At 39.4% G+C, this 23007-nt stretch overlaps 1 protein-coding gene across 1 annotated transcript in view; it reads left to right on the top strand.

The window, feature by feature from the left end:
* AGPAT5 (1-acylglycerol-3-phosphate O-acyltransferase 5) overlaps positions 1-18155 on the top strand; it is a 53523-nt gene extending 35368 nt beyond the window's left edge. Inside the window, exons 6-8 of the mRNA XM_007517223.3 lie at positions 7777-7938; positions 14567-14690; positions 15653-18155. Coding sequence (XP_007517285.1) covers positions 7777-7938; positions 14567-14690; positions 15653-15878 — 512 coding nt within the window. The 3' untranslated portion in view covers positions 15879-18155. The remainder of the gene's footprint in view (positions 1-7776; positions 7939-14566; positions 14691-15652) is intronic.
* The last annotated feature ends 4852 nt before the right edge of the window (positions 18156-23007 follow it).

The raw sequence follows: 23007 nt of genomic DNA, 5'->3' as shown, positions 1-23007 counted from the left end.
TAATACATGCACTTAACCAGGTGCGCCACCACCCAGCCCCAGAGGCCTACATCCTATCCTTGCTTATTGACTGGAGAATTTGTTTCACTATTTGGCCACTCCATAGAACTGCTCTCCACAGAGAGAGTGATTCAGGTCATGATAGCTGTGCTGTAGAGCTTGGATTTGAATGAGAGAAAAGTTACCAGATGATACCAGTAGAGCACAAAGTCTGGGTAAGCAAGGCACAGTCTATCATAGCCATCACTTCTGCCACATTGTATGTGTTAGAAGCACATTACTAAATCTGGTTGTTACTCAAGGGGATAATTATGCAAGGGTCTTACAGCTACAAGGTATGCATTAATGGAGACATTTGGGAAGCTACCTATCTCGGTGACATTAAAATGACTTTTTTTTTCTTTACCTAAATTGTTACTCAACACTAGAATGTGACTCAGAGTGTATAAAGAGCAGTGACTTAGTTTAAGTCACTCCTGATTATGGATTCCATGAGGTTTCATGACAGAAGAAGCGTTTGGTTTGGGCTGTGAAGAATTTCAGGAGTCAATATAGGTACTGAGGTTTGAGAGGGGTGGGGAGAGAAAGATGTGTGTGAGAAGACAACCCAGTGTGAAATTAGAGAGTTTTTTTTATTTAAACATTTTTTTTTTTTAAATTTCATTTAGCTAGTGATAAGAGAAAGTGAGATGGAATGGGGAGACAGAGAGAGATACCTGCAGCACTACTTCACCACTTGTGAAAACATTCTTCCCACCCCCAAGGTCACCAACCCCCACGGGTGGGAACAAGGGGCTTAAACCCAGGTTTTTGTGTACTGTAATGTGTGCGATCAACCAACCAGGTGTACCACGCCCAGGTCCTGGAGCGTGTACTTAATAGTGAGAAGGGCCTGTACAAATTCCAGCTCATTGAATTCTGCTGCTGCTTTTTTTTTAATCAGAGTCCAAAAAAGAGTATAGTATATTTTAATAATTTTTCTTCTTGCAGCTCTCCTATAATGTGTGATGGACTAATTTATTAATTGGAAAGAAATTGGTCCTCCTAGACAGGTTTTTAATTGTGTTTTTTTAAATTATAGAAACAGAGAGAGAAATTGAGAGAGGAGGGAGAGAAAGAGGCAGAGAGACACCAGCAGTCCTCCTTTACCACATATGAAGCTTTCCCTGTGCAGGTGGGGACCTGAGGCTTGAACCTGTATCCTTGTACACTGTAATGTGTGCACTTATACAGGTGTGCCACTGCCTGCCCCCCCCCCTTTTAACCAGAGCACTGCTTAGCTCTAGTTTACAGTGTAGCGGGGGATTGAACCTAGGACTTTGAAGCCTCAGGCATGTGAGTTTCTTTGCATTACTGTTATGCTATCTACCCCCACCCATTGTCTTTTTTTTTTTTTTTTATCTTGCCACTGAGCAAATCCTAAGGTTTTTTTTTTTTTGAGGCATAATAAGTCTGCATGATGGAATGAGTATAATTTCATATTATCTCTTGAGAAATAACAGAATTATTGGGTTTCTGCTTTGAAGGCCTTCTGATTTCTTTTGTAGAATTTGCATATACATATGTGCATGAATCTGTGTTCCATCCTCTAAATATTGGCACGCTTTTTTTTTTTAGTTGGGTAAAGCAAATGTTTATACACAGACTTATTTGATGTGTTGTATATTTAAGAGTCATAATTTCAATCAAGGTATTTGGGTCTGTGTTCATCACTTCAGGCTGCCTTCACAGACTGGGTGGCTCAAACATTTATTTCCTCTTAGTTATGCGGCCTGAATGTTCCAAATCAAGGTTTCTGAGGAGGCTTCTCTTCCTGGCTTGCAAACAGTATGCTTGAAATGTGTCCTCACATGGCCTTTCTTCTGTATCCTCATAGAGAGTGGTCTCTAGAGTCTTCTTTTTATAGGGACATCAGCCCAGTATGATTAGAAGACAACCACATCACCTCATTTAACCTCAATTACCTCCTTTAAAAAGGCTACCTCCAGACATTTACCTTGGGATTAGGGCTTCACAATGAGTGTGTGGGGTAGAGGGCTCACTCAATAACAAGACCTTGTTCTTTTAAAAAAAACATATTATTTTCGTTTGCTGGATGGAGACTAAAAGAAACTGAGATGGAAGGGGGAGATAGCGAAGGGGAGAGAAAGAGAGACATCTACAAGCACTATTTCACCACTTGTGAAGTTTCCCTCCTTCAGTCAGGACCAGAGGCTTAAACTTGGGTTCTTGCACATGGTCGTATCTGTTCAACAGAGTGCACCACCACCTGACCTCTAATGTTACTGTCTCTTAACTCAACATTTTTGTAACTTAAAATTTTCTTTTTACTATTCTGCCTTACTAACTGAGATGACTGGCTAGCATTTTATAAAATGCACATAAAATTTGTAGTGGTGGAACTTTTTTTTTTTTAAATAACTCTTAAAGTAGCATATTGGTGACACATGCTTTTGCTTTAGTCTAATAAACTCTAGTATAATCTATAATGATCACTTACTGGTCTGTCATTTTTATGTGTGTTGTAGTTGTCAGAGGTAGCAAAAGACAAAAGTGAATATTTTATGGATGAATATAAATTTGAACCATTCTTCCTTTAAGTTATGTAATTGAGAAAATTGTTGCTGGCTACTAAAGTTTATTTTGTTGTGACTGTAAAGGTCACCATACACAAAGGAAATTGATTTGTGAACAGTATATCTCAGAAAAGTATTTCCTGTTTTCTTTCCGCTTAGGTCACAACTAAATGAGATTACTTGAAAATAAAAACAGTGCAATTTGTTTCTCCATCTGCTAGAATAATTTTTCTTCAAGAAAGTTGAAACTAATAATATTTGTTAGTCTGCAGTATGCTTTGCTTCAAAACATTAACTTTTGCCCCTAAATTACCTTCATTTTTGAATCAAACTTAAATAACAAAAAGCAAAACAAACCAAAACCAACCCTCTAAATTTGATACCTGTTTACATGTTCCAAATGATACCAAATACCACTCTTCAGTTTTTTGTTGTGGATGGGAATCACTGGCTTGAGAAGAATGACTGGTAAATATGGGCATACTTGTATCTGTATGTCTGGCTTACCCATAAATATTTAAACACCTGGTGATGACTATTTCCTGAAGTATTTTGTTTCAAAATATTATTAGTTTAAAAATAATGTCTGTTCAATTGTAGGGTTGTTATTTGAGATATGTCTGTGTCACAGTGTTCTGGATTTTTACTATTATTTACTTCAGAGACTGCCAGAGAAGTGATCTCTAAATCCTTTTCCTATCTAGTTTAAGCTTAGTCTTTTCCTTCTTTATTTTTACATGTAATTTCTTCTTTTATAGAATTAATTTTTTATTTTATTTGATAGGACAGATAGAAATTGAGAGGAGGGGATGTTGATAGACATGGAGAGAGAGAGACATCTACAGACCTGTTTCACTGCTCGTGCGATGTCCCCCATCCAGGTGGGGCCAGGAGCTTGAACCTTGGTCCACCAGCATGGTAATGTATGCACTTAGCTAAGTGTGCTGATAGCTAGTCCCTGGTCTTTCCTTGTTCCATTCCTACCACTCCACCAGAATGCTAGTCCTGATGGCCTGGCACCTCCATGTCCTGCCCTCTCAGTGTCCTTCAGTGAATGATGTGGACCATTTTCTCCTAGAACTGTTCTCCCCCTCTCTCACTGACTATTCTGTTTCTAGATTGGGGGGTAAGGTGGGGGGGGGTACAGATGGTATGCAGGATCTGGATTTGATCTAGAAAATGTGTTTCTCCTGTAGATATGTATAAGAGTATTCCTTAACTCTGTGTTTCTCTTGCTGATTTAGAATTGTCTTTGGGGGCAGGCAGTGGTGCACTTGTGCACTTGGTTAAGTGTATATAGCCATGCACAAAGTCCCCACTCCCCACCTGTGGGGTGGGGGGGTGAGGGGCTTCACAAGTGGTGAAACAGGTCTATAGGTATATGTCTTTCTCCTTCTCTATCTCCCCTCTCCCTCTCAATTTCTCTCTGTCTGTCAAACAGAAAAAAAAAAAAGGCAGCTGGGACAGTGGATTCATAATTCCAGTACCAATCCCCAGCAATAAAATAAAAAAAGAAAAGAAAAAGAAAATGGGTTTCTATAGTCACTAGAGCTTTTCCCAGTATCTTTCTTGGTGAAAAAAAAAATGAGTTCTTGGTTTTGCTTACATATTAATGATAGGTCTTTTTTTTTTTTTCGTCTCTCAGATTTTTCAAACCTTCATTATTACTTATTTTGTGAGGAAGTAATACATTTTAGTTGTCTTTTACTATTAAATTACATAGATTCCAATAATTAATTGTTCATATCGAACATTTCAAATACCACAGGATGATTCTATGGAAGTTGGTACAAGGTAAAATTGGATGAATTTCAGAAGTCAAGAAGGAAGTATTAACTAATTTAGTTGATAATTCTATGTTTCCCAGCGTGATAGATGATTCAGATTTGTGTTATTAATTTGTGAAGAAATTAAACTTTCTGCCCTCGGAACCTTGGTCATATATGTGGTTGTGGGAATCTTCTCCTTTCCCACACCACGCTGCATTGTAAAAATTCTTCTGCAAGAAAATACCAGCACACTCTAGTTATTCTTCCTTCTTTTGCTCATTTTCCCTGGAGAGAGATAGTAGAAAATCCAAGTTGAGTGTTTCCTTGCCTATTCTTGTCACTTCTTCAGAAAACTGCTCTTTTCGGTTGAATTGTTAGTATTCTGCTCAAGGAAAAGGGAAGCAGTAGGAGAACAAGAAGAGAAAAATCTCAACAGTAGCAGGCACACAAGTTGTGATATAGATTGCTTATAGACATGCAAAAGTTGCTTCATATGTAGCATCACATGTGTCATATGCAAGTTCTCACGTCTTTTATTTTATCAGCTAATTAACTGATGAGTCCTATATAATCTAACCAGGAAATGGTGGGTAGGTCAGACTTCACAAGCAGGAAGTAACTGGCACAGGCTCTAACCTAAAACTTCAGAAAGTATGTGAAGTACAAGAAACCAGTTAACAAAATCTAGTGCTCTGTCATTTCCTTGATACAAAATGTGCATAAAACAGTTCAGCTAGTAAAGTGCTGGACTTGCTTGCCTAAGTCTGTTGGTTCCACTCCTGGCACAACATGTGTCAGAATGGTGCTTTGACATCTTTCTCTGTCACAAAATTATTCCACATGAAATAATTAATATAAATCTCTAAGGAAAGAAAAAAATGTGCATAGGAGACAAATTCACAGGGACAAATGGCAGGTTTGGGTCAGCAGGGAAAAGGTTGATCTGGGAGGGACTTGAGTGGCTAAAGAAAGTGTGGGGCTGGATGGTGGCACACCTGGCTGAGCATGCACATTACAATGGCCAAGGATTCAGGCTTAATCCTCTAGTTCCCACCTGCAGGGGGGAAGCTTCACAAGTAGTGAAGCAGTGCTGCAGGTGTATCTCCCTTTCGGCCTCCCATTCTTTCTCAATTTCTGTCTCTCCAAAGTAGATAAATAGAAGGCATTCTGACACATGTTGTGCCAGGAATGGAACCAACAGACTTAGGCTACTAAGTACTTTACTAGCTGAACTGTTTTATGCACATTTTGTATCAAGGAAATGACAGAGCACTAGATTTTTGTGGTGGTGCCTGCACAGGTCTGAGTATACAAAACAAACAATGCTGAGTTGGGCAGGGAGGTAGCAAATTAGTTATGTAGAAAGACTTTCATTGGGGCTGGGTGGTGGCACATGTGGTTGAACATACATGTTGCAATGTGCAAGGACCTGAGTTCGAGCCCCCAGTCCCCATCTACAGGGAAAATGCTTTGTGAGTAGTAAAGCAGTGCTTCAAGTGTCTCTGTCGCTCTTACCCCCTTCCCTCTCAATTTCTCATTCCCTTCCCTCTCGGTTTCTGGTTGTCTCTATCCAAATAAATAAATAAATAACAGATAATTTTTAAAAAATTAAAAAAAAAAAACTTTATCCTTGAGGGCCCCAAATTTCTTTTTTTTTTCCATTATTAACTTGAACATTTTATTTTTAAAAATTTTTTGTTTATAAAAATGAAATATTGACTAAACCATAGGATAAGAGGGGTATAACTTCACAGAATTCCCATCACCACAACTCTGTATCCCATCCCCTCCCCTGATAGCTTACCTATTCTTTAACCCTCTGGGAATATGGAGCCAGGGTCATTGTGGGTTGCAGAAGGTAGAAGGTCTGGCTTCTGTAATTACTTCCTCGCTGAACATGGGCATTGACAGGTCGATCCATACTCCCAGCCTATTTCTGTCTTTCCCTAGTGGGGAAGGGCTCTGGGGAAGCAGAGCTCCGGACACTTTGGTGGGGTTGTCTGTACAGGGAAGTCTGGTCGGCATCATGCTAGCATCTGGAACCTGGTAGCTGAAAAGAGAGCTAGCATACAAAGCCAAACAAATTGTTGACCAATCATGGACCTAAAGGCTGGAATAGTGCAGATGAAGAGTTGGGGGTGGGGGGGTCTCTGTTTTGTAGATAGCTAGTAGGCATATTTTAGTTATATTACAAAGGGCCTGTGGCTTTACTAGTGTTTTTGTTTGTTTGTATTGCCTGAGCCTGAACTCTGATATGCAGGTGGATCCTAATTATTGTTTGGGGAGGTGATGTCATGGCTGCATAAAGGACCAGAAAGCTGGATCAGGGAAGAGAGTAGCTCCCAAATATGGGAAAGGTGTATAAACATTGTTGATTGTAAACCCCATTGATTTGATGTGATCTGGGGTCCATATTCAGTTTAGGAGCCTATATGACCTCTGTATCCCTGTAGATCTGAGCTCATATTCTGTGGTCATGAGTAGGAACGTTCCAAGCTACCCCAGTATCAGGACCCATCTTCCTCAGGTGTATCATAGAGTATATTGTCCAGCCTCCCTTCAGAGAATGGAACATTCTCTACCATTGTTGATCCAAGTTGAGGGCAAGGTCCTATGGGGGCCCACAAAGGGGTCTGTTGTGTTGTTCCTGATAGAAATAACTGGTAACAATGGAGAAGAGTGATTTATTTGAGGTCTAGGGAGGGCCCAAAATTTGACTCAGCACCCAGCACCACCATAAACCAGAGCTGAGCTGTAGTCCAGTTAAATAAATAAATAAATAAATATCTTAGGAAAAAACACTGCATTATGTATTTCTAAATGGTATGGAAATTAAATTTATCTGTGTCTGTTCGTTTGTTTAGATGTATATCAAGAAAGTAGATGCTTCAGTTTACCCAAAAGTTTGACGCCACTATCTACTTTTATAGACCGCATTAGCTCTCAATTCAGATATTATACATGGTGGGGGTAGTTGAGGTAACTGTCCTCCCTGCTAAACACTCACACATCTTTGTTGAATTGAAATTGAACACAATTGTGGGCTATAAGTTAGAAATGAGGAGTTGTGCTCCTGAAGCTTGAGTGACTAGGGGTAAGATGCTCTACCAGAATTTTGTTGCTGGAAGTCAAGACAGTGTTTATTCTTCTCTGTGTTTACTTAACTGAAGGATTTCTGATTGTTCAGAACTTGTCCAAGTGTCAGTTTTTCAACAACATCCTCCTACAGTGCTTATTACTTGTAGATGTTAAATAAAAGTTGATATAGAGTGAGAGGGATTTCTAAGCTTAAATCTCTATAGTCAGAGATGGTGGCATTAATTCCGCTGATTTCTCCACTGGAAATGTGTAAACAGTATAGACAGATGTTTCTGTTTTGTTGCCATATTATTCTCTAACTTGGGGCCACACTAAATGAACATTTTTTCCAGGCCTTGCAGTATTAAAACATGTGCTGACACCAAGAATAAAGGCAACTCATGTGGCTTTTGACTCTATGAAGAATTATCTAGATGCAATTTATGACGTGACTGTGGCTTTTGAAGGGACACAGGATGATAAAGGGCAGCGGAAAGAAGCACCATCCATGGCTGGTGAGTTTGTCCTCAATGAATTATGTGTTTTTGAATAATGATGGTTTTTGAAAACTAGATCCTTATAACTCTGCTTCATTAAACTTACTTCATATACATTCTGTCTATATGGCAGCTCCACTTTTTCAAGTATGATTGGCTAGCAGTTTTATTCATCCTGCTAAGTTTAATTGAGTGCTTCTCCTGCTATGTTTCATGTAATATTTATGAAATTTAGTATCACTCACAAGAATAAAGACATTTATTTCCACCAAGACTTTGCTGGGCCTTTATACCTACACCACTGCATTGCTGCTGGAAGCCTCTTTTTTTCTTCCATAAGAGGGATTGAGAAAAAGGAGAGAAACACCATAGCACCTCTCTACCTCTAGTGAAGCTTCCCCTTTGTTTGGTGGACCCATGTGCTGGCCAGAGACACAAACCCATGTACTACCCTATGGCAAAGTGTGTACTCCCCCTGGTGAGTTATCTGTTGACATCAGAAGAAGACATTTAAGTGTTTTATTTCTTTTTTTCAAACCTCTGTGCTAGACTTGAAGAACCTTTGAGCTCTTATCTACATGCACATCAGACAAAAATTAGAAAATTAAGTGAGCGGAATAGTTAAATATCACCAGAGACTTGAGTGTTGGAGGAATGTAAACAGGGGAAGCAAGGCAAACAAGGAAGTGTGTGGAGTTACCAACATGCCCCTTGAAGCTGTGCTGTATAGAGAGAGCCTCGGCTTTGGATTTTAGCTTGCCAGCTATTGGGAGTAAAACTGATGTGCTTGTCAGGGTGTTTTTTTTGTTTGTTTTATTTTTTGTTTTTTGTTTTATCAGTGCTGCTGTTTTAATCTGTGGTACATTTTATATTAAAACCAGCTCCTAATGCATTTTGTCACATTTGTTTTGGCTTAAAATTGATGTCACAGGGGAGTAGGGTGGTAGCGTACCGGGTTAAGCCCACGTGGTGTGAAGAGGAAGGACCAGCGTAAGGATCCCGGTTTGAGTCCCCACCAGCAAGGGAGTCGCTTCACAAGCAGTTAAGCAGTCTGTAGGTGTCTTTCTCTCCCCCTCTCAGTCTTCCCCTCCTCTTTCAATTTCTCTCTGCCCTAACAATGACAACATCAATAACAACAACAATAATAAATATGACAACAATAAAAAACAACAAGATCAACAAAAGGGAAAATAAATATAAAATTTTTTTTAAAAAATCATGGCACTTTTCTTAATTTGTTGTATATTGTGTGTGCAGGTAGTTATTTTTCAACCAATGAGTCATTGGCCAGTTTTTACACTGGAAAATAGATCACTTAGTTGTTCAATGATACTAGTTTATCAAACAGTATTTACAAGTAAGAGTAAACATATTTTAAAATGTGTTTTTTTAAAAAAAAATAATACTAATTCTTTAAATATTTCATTACTTATTTGATAGAGACAGAGATATTGAGCAGGAAAGGAGAGATAGAGTAGGAGAGACAGAGAGCTGCAGCAGGTCTGCAGGTGTCTATCTTTCTCTCCTCCTCTCTGTCTTCCCCTCCTCTCTCCATTTCTGTCTGTCCTATCCAACAACAATGACATCAATAACAACAATAACTACAGCAATAAAACGACAAGGGCAACAAAAGGGGATAAATAAATAAAATAAATGTTACAAAAAGAAGAAAATTGCAGAAGTGTCTGCACTGACATGTACAGATTCTTATGGTACATTATTAAGCAGGTTGAGAGTAGGGTGCTCAAACCTAGGTCCTTGCACATTGTAATATATTAAAATAATATTTAATGATGAGAGAGAGAGAATTGATCAAACTCAGGACCTCATGCTCACAGGCCAGAGGTGCTACTGGGTGCTCTAACTGGACTGTGGTTAAATGTGCTTTCGCTGTTTATGAAAGCCAGTTATAATTCCTATAATGACCTTTTTTTAATGCTGCTTTCATGAGATCACCTGCTAGTCATCAGGACTGTTGGATTGGTGTGAGCCCAGGATCAGTACTTCTATCCAAGACCTTTGCCTTCTAGCTCCACACTCCTCTCATCACCCTCTCCCTCTTCTGCTGCCAGCTCCGTGTCATTGAAAGCCCACTGTCTGTAGCAGAGAACTGTGTAGACCACTTCTCCTGCTCAGGAGAAACCTTCCCTTCCCTGTTTTCCCATATCTGAACCAGTCTTCTGTTCTCAGCAGTTATCTCTGGTGAAGCCTTTCGTCACTCTCTTTACCGCTCCTCTAGCACACACTGCTTTCTCCACAAAGTGGCCTTCAGCAGATGGTGGCATTTCCTCTCTCCCCCACTAGACTGGACTTGACTAGAGGAAGCACATCCTCAAAAGGTGCCCAACCCTCTGTTCCAAATCTCCTCTCCAGTTACCCAGCTGGTGCCCCAGCCCCAGAGTTTACAGGGACTTTGTGTATTCCTTACACATTGTCTCTACTTTGGAAAAAGTGGCTTTTCCCATCCAGGAGCCATGTAAAAAACAAAACATCACTTCAACAACTTAAGGCTAAATATTTCTGCAAGGCTAAACATGCCTGAGTAAAACCAAAAGACAAACTGGGAAACCATTTACAATCTGGGTTACAGAAGAAGGTCTAGCCTCTAAATATATAAAGTGCTCTTTTTTTAAAAAAATTTAATTTCTTTATTGGGGAATTAGTGGTTTACAGTTGATAGCAAAACACAAGTTTGTACATGCATAACATTTCCCAATTTTCCATAAAGTGCTCTTATACACTGATAAGATGACTAGCAACATTTAAAGAAAAAAAAATGTAGATAAAGGTTAAGAACAGTTCCGGGGGGTGGGGGGGGATGTCCTGCCTCATTTGCAATAAGACACATAAACATTGAAACATATAGTGAATGAGACTTTTTTTTTTGTTATCAGACTGGCAAAAATCTCAGTAGTGTATACAATTAAAAATTGGGGTTTTTTTGCCTCCAGGGTTATTGCTGGGGTTCAGTGCCTACATCATGAATCCTCTGCTCCTGGAGGCCATTTTTTCTCCTTTTGTTGCCCTTGTTGTTGTAGCCTTATTGCGGTTCTTATTGTTGTTGATATCTTTCATTGTTGGATAGGACAGAGAGAAATGGAGAGAGGAGGGTGAGACAGAGAGAGGGAAAGAAAGATAGACACCTGCAGACCTGCTTCACGGCCTATGAAGAGACTCCCCTGCAGGTGGGGAGCCGGGGGCTCGAACCCGCGTCCTTACGCCGGTCCTTGCACTTTGCTCCACTTGCGCCTCACCCGCTGTGCTACTGCCCGACCTCCCTAAAATTTTTTTTAGTGTATTATTCATTATATAGTGACAGAAATTGAGAGGGGGAGGGTAGATAGATACAGAGAGAAGGACAGACACCTGCCATACTGCCTGACTCCCAACAATTTTCTTCTCTTTTCCCCCTTTTTATTTATTTAATTTTTTTTATTAGTGACATAGGAAATTACAAAATAACAGAGGTACAATTCCATGCCATCCCCACCACTATAGTTCTGTGTCCCCATTCCCTCCATTGGAAACTGCAGTGTTTCTCCCAAGTTCACAGATATGAGTTAACTATTATTTATTACTGTGTGTGTGTGTGTGTGTATGTGTGTATATATATCCATTTTTTTCTGTGGTCCTCCCTCTCTGGGTCTTGATGAAATTGAATTTCAGAACCAACCCTCAATTCATTTTCCCCTATCATTTCTCTTCTGGGGAGTATGGACCAAAATTCTTTTGGGGTTGCAGACTTCTATAGTTTTTTAAAGGAGGGGGCGAACCAGTGGCACACCTGGTTAAGCACACATTACAGTGTGTAAGGACCCAGGTTCATGCCCCTGCTCCCCACCTGCAGGGGTAAGCTTCACAAGTGGTGAGGTAGGATTGCAGGTGTCTATCTGTCTTTCTCCCTTTCTCCCCTTCCCCTCTCAATTTCTCTCTTTCTCTATCCAATAATAAATAAAAATATTTTTTTAAAAAGAAAGGCTGCATGGTATTCAGTGGTGAATACATCACTATCTACAGAATTTTCTACTTTTGAGTTTAGGTTTTATATATGTGTGTATGTATATCCTCTCCACCAGATTAAAGGATATAGTCAGTGGCATGGGACACCCCTGAAGACCCAGCATGAAGATAGGTGTCTCAGTTGTTCTCCAGCACCCTTTTTGTGCTTTACTTCTCTCTTTCTCTGGTGTCCCCAAGCACAGAGTAAACAGGGCTACTTCTGCAGAGAATAGACCTTGTGATGTGTGTGAATCCACGAAGGACTTTCCGTATCACCTGGTGTGGCAATATATCAGTGCTTAGTGCCCTGCAAGAAAAGTCACAGTGAGAAGAAATATATTTTCCCCTGTACTCCATAAAGCATTGTGGGATAATTTTTATGCTTGAAATATGAGCTATGCCCTACCTAAAATAGTATTTACAAATATAGATATAATAGCCTTATTAAATATTTATGGAAGTATTTGTGGTGCATATTTCTTGTCTCCGGTGGGGGGAGCATCCTGAATGTTGGCGAAGTGCTTCCAGTTCCTGCTCTGTGTTTGAAAGCCTACATACAGGGTTCTGGCTCCATCACTTGACAGCTCTGGGCCTGAATTTCCTCATCCCTATAAGGAGATGGTAGCACCTGCCTAAATAATGTACATGCCAGTGTGCTGTAAGCTCCAGAGTACCATATGGGCTTCTGGACAAACACCTGACATTACCACATGCATTGAAGAGATCTTTTCTCTGCGCCTTTGCCTTCACTTTCCCAGCTGTGATCCTCTGGAAGCATCACTGGCACATTCTGAGACTTAGATCACAGGGCATATCATTCCCAACACTGGAAGTACAGTTGGTTACACTTGCCATACAGCTTCTAGCTTTTTGCCCAATACTCAAAGCATCAGGGATAGTTACAGTGTCGATTGAATGATCTTTTTAATTCTGACAGTGTTGAGATTGAGGCATGAAGATAGGAAATTGGCATCAGGTCTATGTTTTTATGTATTAGAAATAGAAATGCTATTGCACCTGAAGATTGGTCCCAGCTGACACATAGTGACGTCACATGTCAGGTACATCCATACCACACTAGGTGGGCAGGACTGTGATCGTCTCCTTTTTACAGACCAGAAACCGGCACAGCAGAGCCTACTAGTCTACCCAGGGAGTGGAAGCCAGCCTTCATCTCATACTTTCATTATTCTGTCTACACAGTTCTGCTTCTGGAGGGACCTCCTTTATGGTTCTTTGATTATTTAACAAACATATTGAAAAAAAATCAGATCTTCCCCATTGCAATGTTTGTGCACGTTTATCATATAAAGCCAATTTACTCTATTATTATTATTTAAGGTAAAGGCAGAGTGAAAAGAGACCATAGCGTCAAAGCTTCCTTCAGTGTGTTGGAGGCTGGACTTGAACCTTGTTCACGAATATGGCAAAGCAGCACACTATCCAAGTGAGCTATTTTGCCAGTCCCAAACAAGTTTGTTATTTTTTAGAACTTGGTAAAAAAAAGATGAGCATTGATACCTTCAATGCTGCCATCACTATAGCCTGACAACAGAAATACGGAATAGTAGTTATGGGTATTAGCAATACTACTACTACTACTACTACTACTACTACTACTACTACTACTACTACTACTACTACTACTACTACTGCTAATAATAATAATAGTAATAATAATGGTGTGGAGTCAAAAGACAAAACTTCTCTAAGGTTAGATGAAGGAACAAGGGGGCTGCTATTTCTTAGGCCTGTGAGCACATTTAATTGGAAATAAAGGATCTCTAGCTCTGCTTGTATGCCCATTGGGGGAACAGCACCTTCTATACCTCTTGGGAACATTTCTTTGTAGGCCTTGCTCAGAGCTCAGTCTTCTCTTGGAGTCAATCCCAGTCTCCTCCTTTGTGCTACCCAGGCTGAAAGAGAGCTGTCTTAGAGCCGTAGTTATTTACGGCTCAGGATTAGTCGTAGAATTGGAATTCCTGAATCAGGTACCCTGTGGCAATATGACTTGGATCAGGAAAGTGAGAGGTACCAGTGAGTGGAAACCAGTAATAGGTCAGAGAATCATTACATGCTAGCCCACTTCTATCCTAGCCTTAGTGACAGGAAATGACAAGAGGCAGCTGAAGTGACTGGTTCAGGCACTAAAGACTGAGGGCACCCAGTTCTGTGCAAGAGTGAAGCAGACAAGTTAAGAGGGAACAGCAGTGTCAGTATAAGATCCATAACAAACTTGGAAATGTAAATGGCAGTTTCATAACAATGATAAGTCCAATGGCACTAGTAGGTATTTGTGATTCCTTTCAGAGAGGAGGACGCATTTCTAGTAGGGTTCATCTCCTTAGCTCTAGCCTGCCTATAAAACTAAATATTGGTGTGCAGAAAGTAATATCCAACTGACACTGTGTTTTTAGCTTAATGACTTGGGTAAGTGTGGACCCACCCACTTGGAAATGATAACACACTCTTCTTCAGCTTGAAATCACAAACTACCAGTTTATAATCTTTCTATTAAATTTTTTTTCTTGTTAAAGAATCTGTGGTTTTTCATAATCTTTAACTTTTTATGGCCTCATCTTTATTGTGTCATTTTTTACAGCTATGACTTCCCAAATAACAAAAATTGAATTTTTGTTGTTGTTAGAATTTCTCTGCAAAGAATGTCCAAAAATTCACATTCACATTGATCGTATAGACAAGAAAGATGTTCCAGAAGAGCAAGTATATATGAAAAGATGGCTTCATGAACGTTTTGAAATCAAAGATAAGTGAGTAACAACAGCTTTAGCACCACATTAAAATGTTTCCTAGTTAACCTGCCTGAGTTAAATTTCACAAGTTAAATTTTCATAGTTATACAAGGTTGGGGAGGAAATTTTATTTTATATAGTTTATGAATAAGTAGCAGAATCTCTAATGGAGTCTCAATTGTACACAACATAATTTACCCTGTTGGTTATGGAAGTCTTTTTTTATTTTTTAAATCTCTGTTTTAAATGAAAATCTGTTCTCAGAAAAAATAGGAATAGTTTATTGAATATCCATTGTAGTTTGTGCTAGAGATGTTCATATATGTTCAGAGGGAATGGAGATTTTGAAACACTGGATATCTCCTAGAAGTGTGGTTTCCAAGGCAGCAGAAAAGACTTTCTTTTTTTGTACCTTTGTTTGAACCTTTTTTATTTTAGTATGTCCTATTCTTACTCTGCCTTTTAAAGTAAGGTGGAAAGTGAGTAAGTATGCTATTTTCCCTGCTTTTATAATTCCATGTTAATAAAAGCCTTTTGGGGGGAACTCCACATATTTTTAAAGGACTGCTGATCTTTTTCTTGTGTTGGACTAGAAACTGTAGGGGGATGGAAAAGGAGAAAATATTGGAGTATGGGAAAGTAGCGGAGATAGATTATTATCCATATGTGAGTCTGGTCATTGGAAAAGTTTAAAGATCTACAGTCTACAAAACATTCCCACAAACAATTTAAAACCATCTGTTTTGAAATGTTCCACATAATAGAATTCATCTGTACTAATCCTGGAGCCTGTTAAAGATGTCCTAAAAGTCTAGAGATTTTGACTAAACCATGTCTTGGTGTTTTCATCTTCATCCTTATTTCCCAAGACCTTATAACTTCTCCAGCATAACCCAGATATCTAGTTGGTTTTTTGTAGAATCCAAGTACAGAAAGGACCAAAACTGAAAACTGACATTTCTGCCCCTTTCTGGCCACAGGTTGCTCATAGAATTCTATGATTCACTGGATCCAGAAAGAAGAAACAAATTTCCTGGGAAAAGTGTTAATTCCAAACTAAGTCTCAAGAAGACTTTACCATCTTTATTGATCTTAAGTGGATTGACTGCTGGTATGCTAGTGACCGAGGCTGGGCGGAAACTGTATGTGAAGACATGGATCTATGGGACGCTCATCGGCTGCCTGTGGGTCAGTATAAAAGCCTAAGCCAGCAGCAGGCCGGGCAGCTGGAGGCGCTACACACGACATCACATTGTGACCTGAATCTAATGCGAAGTGTAAATAAAGCCTTGTTGATTGAACTCTGGATAAAATAGAATTTCTGACGAAAGCCGATAAGCGGTTGGTCTTGGGCAAACATATGTGGTCCTACAGCATTAGTACTGAGGCTGCTGAAAGGTCAAAGCTAAGCAGAGTTTCTGCTCCTCCTGGCATTTCCTGTGAACTAACATGGACTTCACAAGGGTTGTAGATTGTATACTTTGCTCTTGTTTTATGATTTAGAAAGCTGCCTTCTTGCATATTAATTTGCAGTATATTTTACTGTGTTGTTTTCAGGTTTTTTTTACATATGAATATTACTAAAAGCATTTAGTATCTTGCAGCTATGTAATGTTTTGCTTTCTGTTTAATTTCTCCAAATGAATGAAAGGGTTCATTTTTATATATGGAGCAGTAGAAACGAAAAGGGGCAAGAGGTGTTCATGGGGAAGAAGCTGTGGTTAGCACAGGTTTTTACTGTAGTCTGCTCTTACCATTTCACTTTACTTTTTGCAAAGATGGTTATGATTTCTAATATGTATTGAATTTGTTCAATTTGCACACCCTCTGCTCTGTACAGAAGAATAATGTATAAAACATGAGAATTACATTCAAGTTAAAATTGCAACCCTGATTCATTGAAGCAGAAATTTAAACTGCCCAGCATTCTTGAAGATTGAAGCTAATCTCAGTACCTCACATCTGTGCCATAAGTACTTGAAAACTTTAAAATTCCATATTTTTTATCTTTTACTTTTTTCATATAAAATCAGTCTGTGTGACCCACTATTGGACCTGAGTCCACAAATGTTGGAGGTAATGGGAGCCTTCAGTCATCTGATAGATTTACTGACATGTGCCTTTTGTCCATTACCCTTTGACTTAGCAAAATCTGTAATGCAGAAATTTTTTTATGTTGTCCTGATTGGCTTATGCTGTGGGCTGTTCTTTCCCTGGACTCTGGCATCAGGGTGCTAGATGGCTTGCTCAGTGGATCCAAGGGGAGAACATGCAAGCCAGTGTTTGTGCTCTTGCAAAGGTGGATTCAGCTGTTATATATAAAGCTCACTTGACTATGTAAAGACTACTCAGAAAATTCACTTTCCTGATGAAAGCCGGACTTAGCTCCTCATGACAGAGTACATTTGTTAACTTTGTGTGAGTTTTATTGGAACTACACTACAAATCCTGTCACCACATATTAAAAGTCATGTTTCCAGGACAAAGTCATATCATTTTCAGCCATAGAACAATGCATCTTGAGGAAAAGGGCCTTTTTTTTTTTTTTTTACATGAGATCTTTTCTATTTCTGTGTTATAGTTTAAATTCAGTTGCCCACGAATCCTTGGAGATAACTTTTTGGCTCACTGCTAAGTGCTTTTTGTTGCAAAATTCTATCTGTGCCCCAGATGAAACATCCTAAGTTAAACACCCCAGTTGAATCATGATAAACAAAATGGAGAGACAATAATTAAGGGAAATATTGCCTAATGGTTGTTCCATTGATTCTCTGGAGCCAGAGAGTAAGTCGTTTCTAGCAAGCAGGGTTCTGTGGATTGAGTTATATATGTTAGGTGCACATTTGTGCACACATTCATATAGACATGTTACACTTGATTATGAATGGGCTTTCGGTATGAATTTCTCATGCCAAATTGCAATTTTCTCCTACCTATAAAGCGACATTTAGATCAATCCCATGCCTCCATTAAGAATTTTTTAACAGTCCTTAAGTTAGGACTTACTTAAAATTAGATGAAAGTAAATGTAAGTTGTATAACTTACCTTGAATATCATGAATATGCCCTACATTTAAATTTTAGAAAGTAGTGATATTGAAATGATGTTGATTACAGAGTGAAATGCAAAAGGTCACTTGATTATCATGTTTCATATGATTATACTTAACATTCTTCTAACAAAAGGTCTATAGACTGTTCATTTGGAAAATGTATATCAAAATATTTGGAAAATTAGAAGCTTCTTAACATGTATTAATATGATTTGAATTATTATTTTCTAAAATTGAAAGCCCTCCATCTGCTTGTAAATCTTTTCACATATTATCATTTAAGCTTTTGTTTGTGTTATTCTTGATTTACAACTTAGTTACTACTTATTTTTTTCTTTATAAGAATGCCATCAATGTGCATGCTTTCATGTTTTTTTGAAAAGGATATGTTTGGATCAAAGTACAAGAACAAATAAAATCTTTCACTATCTGTGGTGTCTGTGTTATTTAGCATTTTGCAACTCCAAAGCACAATCTACTATGTGAAGCAGTCTTTATGAATGACCTTTCTTTGTGCACTAATTGAATGATATTTTTCTTAGAAGTATTGAACTTTGTTTTTACCAGAGCACTGCTCAGATATGAGTTATGGTGGTGCTGGGGATTGAACCTGGGACCTTTGTCTCCTCAGGTATGAAAAAGTCTTTCTGCATAATCATTGTGTTATCTCCCTAATCCACAAGATAAAAAAAAAAAAACTACTCAAAACTGAAATCATACGTGTTTTATAAACTGCATAGAAGCTATCAACTGCTTGGCAGTCAGTCCTATAGTTATTGGCTAGATCGCTGAAGTATGCCCACTGTTTTGACAGCTATCTGTTGAGTAAAGTAATGATCTAAGGCTCACATCACACACAAACTCATTTCTTTCTTTTTTATTTTTTTTAAAGATTTTATTTATTAATGAGAAAGATAGAAGGAGAGAAAGAACCAGACATCACTCTGGTACATGTGCTGCCAGGGACTGAACTCAGGACCTCACACTTGAGAGTCTGATGCCCTTTTCAATGTGCTACCTCCTGGACCACTTTTTCTCTTTTTTTTTTTTTTTTACCAGAGCACTGCTCAACTCTGGCTTATGGTGGTGCGGGGGATTCAGCCTACAAAATACTGCTTGTGATTTTTTTTTTCAAGTTTTTCTAGTATTTATTTATTCCCTTTTGTTGCCCTTTTTTTTATTGTTGTAGTTATTGTTGTTATTGATGTCGTCATCATTGTTGGATTGGACAGAGAGAAGTGGAGAGAGAAGGGGAAGACAGAGAGGGGGAGAGAAAGATAGACACCTGCAGACCTGCTTCACAGCCTGTGAAGCGACTCCCCTGCAGGTGGGGGGGGGAGCCGGTGGCTCGAACTGGGATCCTTATGCTGGTTCTTGCGCTTCGCGCCTTGTGCACTTAACCTGCTATGCTACCGCTCAACTCCCTCTGCTTGTGATTTTAAAGCTTATTTTACTTTGATGCTAGTCAGCGTTTTTGTCTTGCTTACTGCCTGTCAGGCATTTATACAATGTCTGTGGACTTGATCTCACTGATCTCCAGAAAAGGCCCCTAGACTGCAGTGTAGCCAGTGCAGACAGACTGTTAAATTCTGAATCCTGCCAAGGTGCTGAATGTCAAAGTTCACTGCTCATTCCTGAAAACCAGTATTCAAGGGACAGGGAAAAAAAAAAAAAAGTATTGGTGAGAGCATGAAAACATTTAATTTTGGGTTTCAGTTAACTGAGAAGATGGCAGTCATGTCTCCTAACAGCCATTTTCCTCTCAGGCCACAGTTTTCCTTTTTTTTTTTTTTTTTTCCCTCTCCAGGGTTATTGCTGGGCTCCACCACTCCTGGAGGCCATTTTTTCCCCCTTTTTGTTGCCGTTGTGGTTATTATTATTTCCATTGTTGATGTTGTTTGCTGTTGGATAGGACAGAGAAATGGAGAGAGGAGGGGAAGAGATAGACACCTGCAGACCTGCTTCACAGCCTGTGAAGCGACTCCCTGCAGGTGGGGAGCCAGGGGCTTGAACCGGGATCCTTAAACTGGTCCCTGCGCTCTGCGCCATATGCGCTCAACCCACTGCGCCACTGCCCAACCCCCAGAGTTTTCCATTTTTATAGAGCTAGAAAGGGAGAGAAGACTTGGGGAAAAGGATATTTTGGTTTTGAGGGTGAAGGGGTTCAGTTGTGAGGTTGTCTAGCACCGGTGGCGTATGTGTCGAGACCAGCCCACTAAATTGTTAAAAAATGAATCCAAGATAACATTATTTTGCAAGGATCACATCAGAAGGTCTTCCATGCTAAGTAGAAGTCGCGTGAGAAAGCCCACAGTGAAGGCCATGGAGTGGGTTTCTAAGTTAAAAATTTAAATGGGGTCCCTGCGTGGTTACATATCTTATCACTTGATGTTTGACTTTAGACAAGCTACCCAAAGGTCCTATGTCCTTACTTCCTAACCTGTAATCTAGCAATGCTAGTCATGGTAACTAATCTCCAGGGGTAGTTGGCATCCAGTGAATTAGTGCATATGAAAGACTGTGTAACAGAGGGGACCAGCAGAAGCTAAGTAAGTATTCCTGCGTGCAGCTCCACAGAGGAGGGAACAGGCTCACAGAACTGGCTTAAAGTCCACCAAGTCACACAAGTGCTTCTAGCAGGTAAAAATGTGCTCTTTTTCTTTTCTGCTTAACAAAAACGTGATGTATTTCAGACAACTGATGTCTCTAATAGATCACCCTCTTGAACATGCAAACACACATCTCCATTCAGCAACTATGATCCTGGGTGCCATGTCCTCACAACATGAGGAACTGTCTGAAGTGCAATCCATCTTTGTCAAGGAGTAAGAAAGAATTTAGTTTAGGGGGTCAGGCGGTAGTGCAGCAGGTTAAGCGCATGTGGTGCAAAGCGCAAGGACCGGCATAAGGATCCCGATTCAAGCCCCCATTCCCCCACCTGCAGGGGAGTCACTTCACAGGCAGTGAAGCAGGTTTGCAGGTGTCTATCTCTCCTCTCTGTCTTCCCCTCCTCTCTCCATTTCTCTCTGTCCTATCCAACAATGACAACATCAACAGTAATAACTACAATAACAAGAGCAACAAAAAGGAAATAAATATTTTAAAGAATGTGGTTTATATGAGCTCTGTATCATCATGATATGTGGAGTATGTACATAGAACTCAATAAAGTGTTAAATTTGGGTTTGTGCCAGAGGGAGAGTTCAGAAGGTTAGAGCACAAGCTGAAGAGTTTAGATATGGTCCCTGGCACTGAATATGTCAAAGCTGAGCTGTGCCTTCCTTGGTCTCTCATGCTTACGACAATTTTTTTTTTTTTTTTTGGATAGGCAGAAATGAGAGAGGAGAGGAGAGAAAGATAGGGAGAGAGAAGATACCTGCAGACCTGCTTCACTGCTTGTGAAGCAACCCCCCTGCAGGTGGGGAACAGGGACTTGAACTTGGATCCTTGTGTGGATCCTTATGCTTTTGTACTATGTGCGCTTAACCCGGTGCACCACCACCCAGCCCCCATGACAATAAATCTTTAAAAAGCCCTTAAAATAAAACAAGCTTGAGTGAGTCTTTGACCCAGTGGTTCTTAAGGAGCATGTTGTTTAGTTTCCAAATTCTGTGTCTTTTAATAATTTTCTGTTTGTTGTTAAATGTTAGTTTTACTCCACTGTGGTCTGAGAAGATACTTGGGATGATTTCAATGCTCTTGAATTTATTGATGCTGTCTTTGTGGCCTAACATGTGGTCTATCCTTGAGTATGTGTTATGTGGATTTGAAAAGAAGGTGTATTCCAGTTTTTTGGGGTGGAGGAGTCTGAAAATGTCCAAGAGGTCTAGTCTGTCAATCTCTTTATTCAATTCTCTTGTATCTTTATTGGTTCTCTGCTTTGTTGATCTGTCTAAGTGTGAGAGTGGGGTATTGAAGTCTCCCACTATTATTGTATTACTATTGATGTATTTTTGAAATTCTTTCAGTAGATGCTTAATGTATTTAGATGGTCCCTCGTTGGGTGCATAGATGTTAATAATTGTTAAGTCTTCTTGGCTGATTGATCCTCTAATCATTATGTAATGTCCTTGCCTATCTTTTATTACTTTATTTAATTTAAAATCTATCGTGTCTGAGATGAGAATGGCTGTTCCTGCCCTTTTTTGTGGTCCATTAGCCTGTATGATAGTTTTCCATCCTTTCACTTTAAGTCTGTGTTTATCTTGTTGTGACAGATGGGATTCTTGCAAGCAGCATATGGTTGGGTTATGTTTTCTGATCCATCCCCCCACCCTGTGCCTTTTGATGGGTGAGTTTAAGCCATTGACATTTATTGATATTATTAGAGGAAGAGGAACAATGGAACCCTAAAGCAACCAGAAGGACAGAAATCACTAAAGTTCGAGCAGAAATAAACATCGAAAATAAAAGAACCATACAAAAGATCAATGAAGCCAAATGTTGGTTCTTTGAAAGATTAAACAAAATTGATAAACCCCTAGCCAGACTCACCAAACAAAAAAGAGAGAAGACTCAAATTAATAGAATTATAAACGATGGAGGAGATATCACAACTGACACCACAGAAATCCAGAGAATCCTGCTAAACTTCTATAAAGAACTATATGCCACCAAGCTAGAGAATCTGGAAGAAATGGAACAATTCCTAGAAACCTATGCACTTACAAAACTGAACCAAGAAGAACTACAAAATCTAAATGCACCAATCACAGACAAAGAAATTGAAACCGTTATTAAGAATCTCCCCAACAACAAAAGTCCTGGACCAGATGGCTTCACAAACGAATTCTACAAAACTTTCAGAAAAATAAAACAAGATCCATATCTATTACTTTCTTTTATTTTTATCTTTTTATTTATTTTCCCTTTTGTTACCCTTGTTGTCTTTTTTTTTATTGTTGTAGTTTTTGATGTCATCGTTGTTGGATAGGACAGAGAGAAATGGAGAGAGGAAGGGAAGACAGAGAGGGGGAGAGAAAGAGAGACACCTGCAGACCTGCTTCACCACCTGTGAAGCGACTCCCCTGCAGATGGGGAGTCAGGGCCTCGAATCGGGATCCTTATGCTGGTCTTTGCGCTTTGCGCCACGTGCGCTTAACCCGCTGTGCTACCGCCCGACTCCCCATATTTTACTTTCTTAAATGTGGCTATTAGAATGTCAAAAGTCCCTGTTGTGTCTGCTTAGTGGTGGTGTGTGGCATTGTGTTTTGGGTAGAACTGATTGATAAGGTGACAAAGAAAGGAACTTTTGCCCCAGATTTTTTTTTTTTCTTCTGAAC

Source organism: Erinaceus europaeus, chromosome 2, assembly GCF_950295315.1.
Source record: "Erinaceus europaeus chromosome 2, mEriEur2.1, whole genome shotgun sequence".
NCBI classification, from domain to species: domain Eukaryota; kingdom Metazoa; phylum Chordata; class Mammalia; order Eulipotyphla; family Erinaceidae; genus Erinaceus; species Erinaceus europaeus.
Note: the sequence above shows the minus strand (reverse complement) of the source record. Positions and strands in the feature narration are given on the sequence as shown.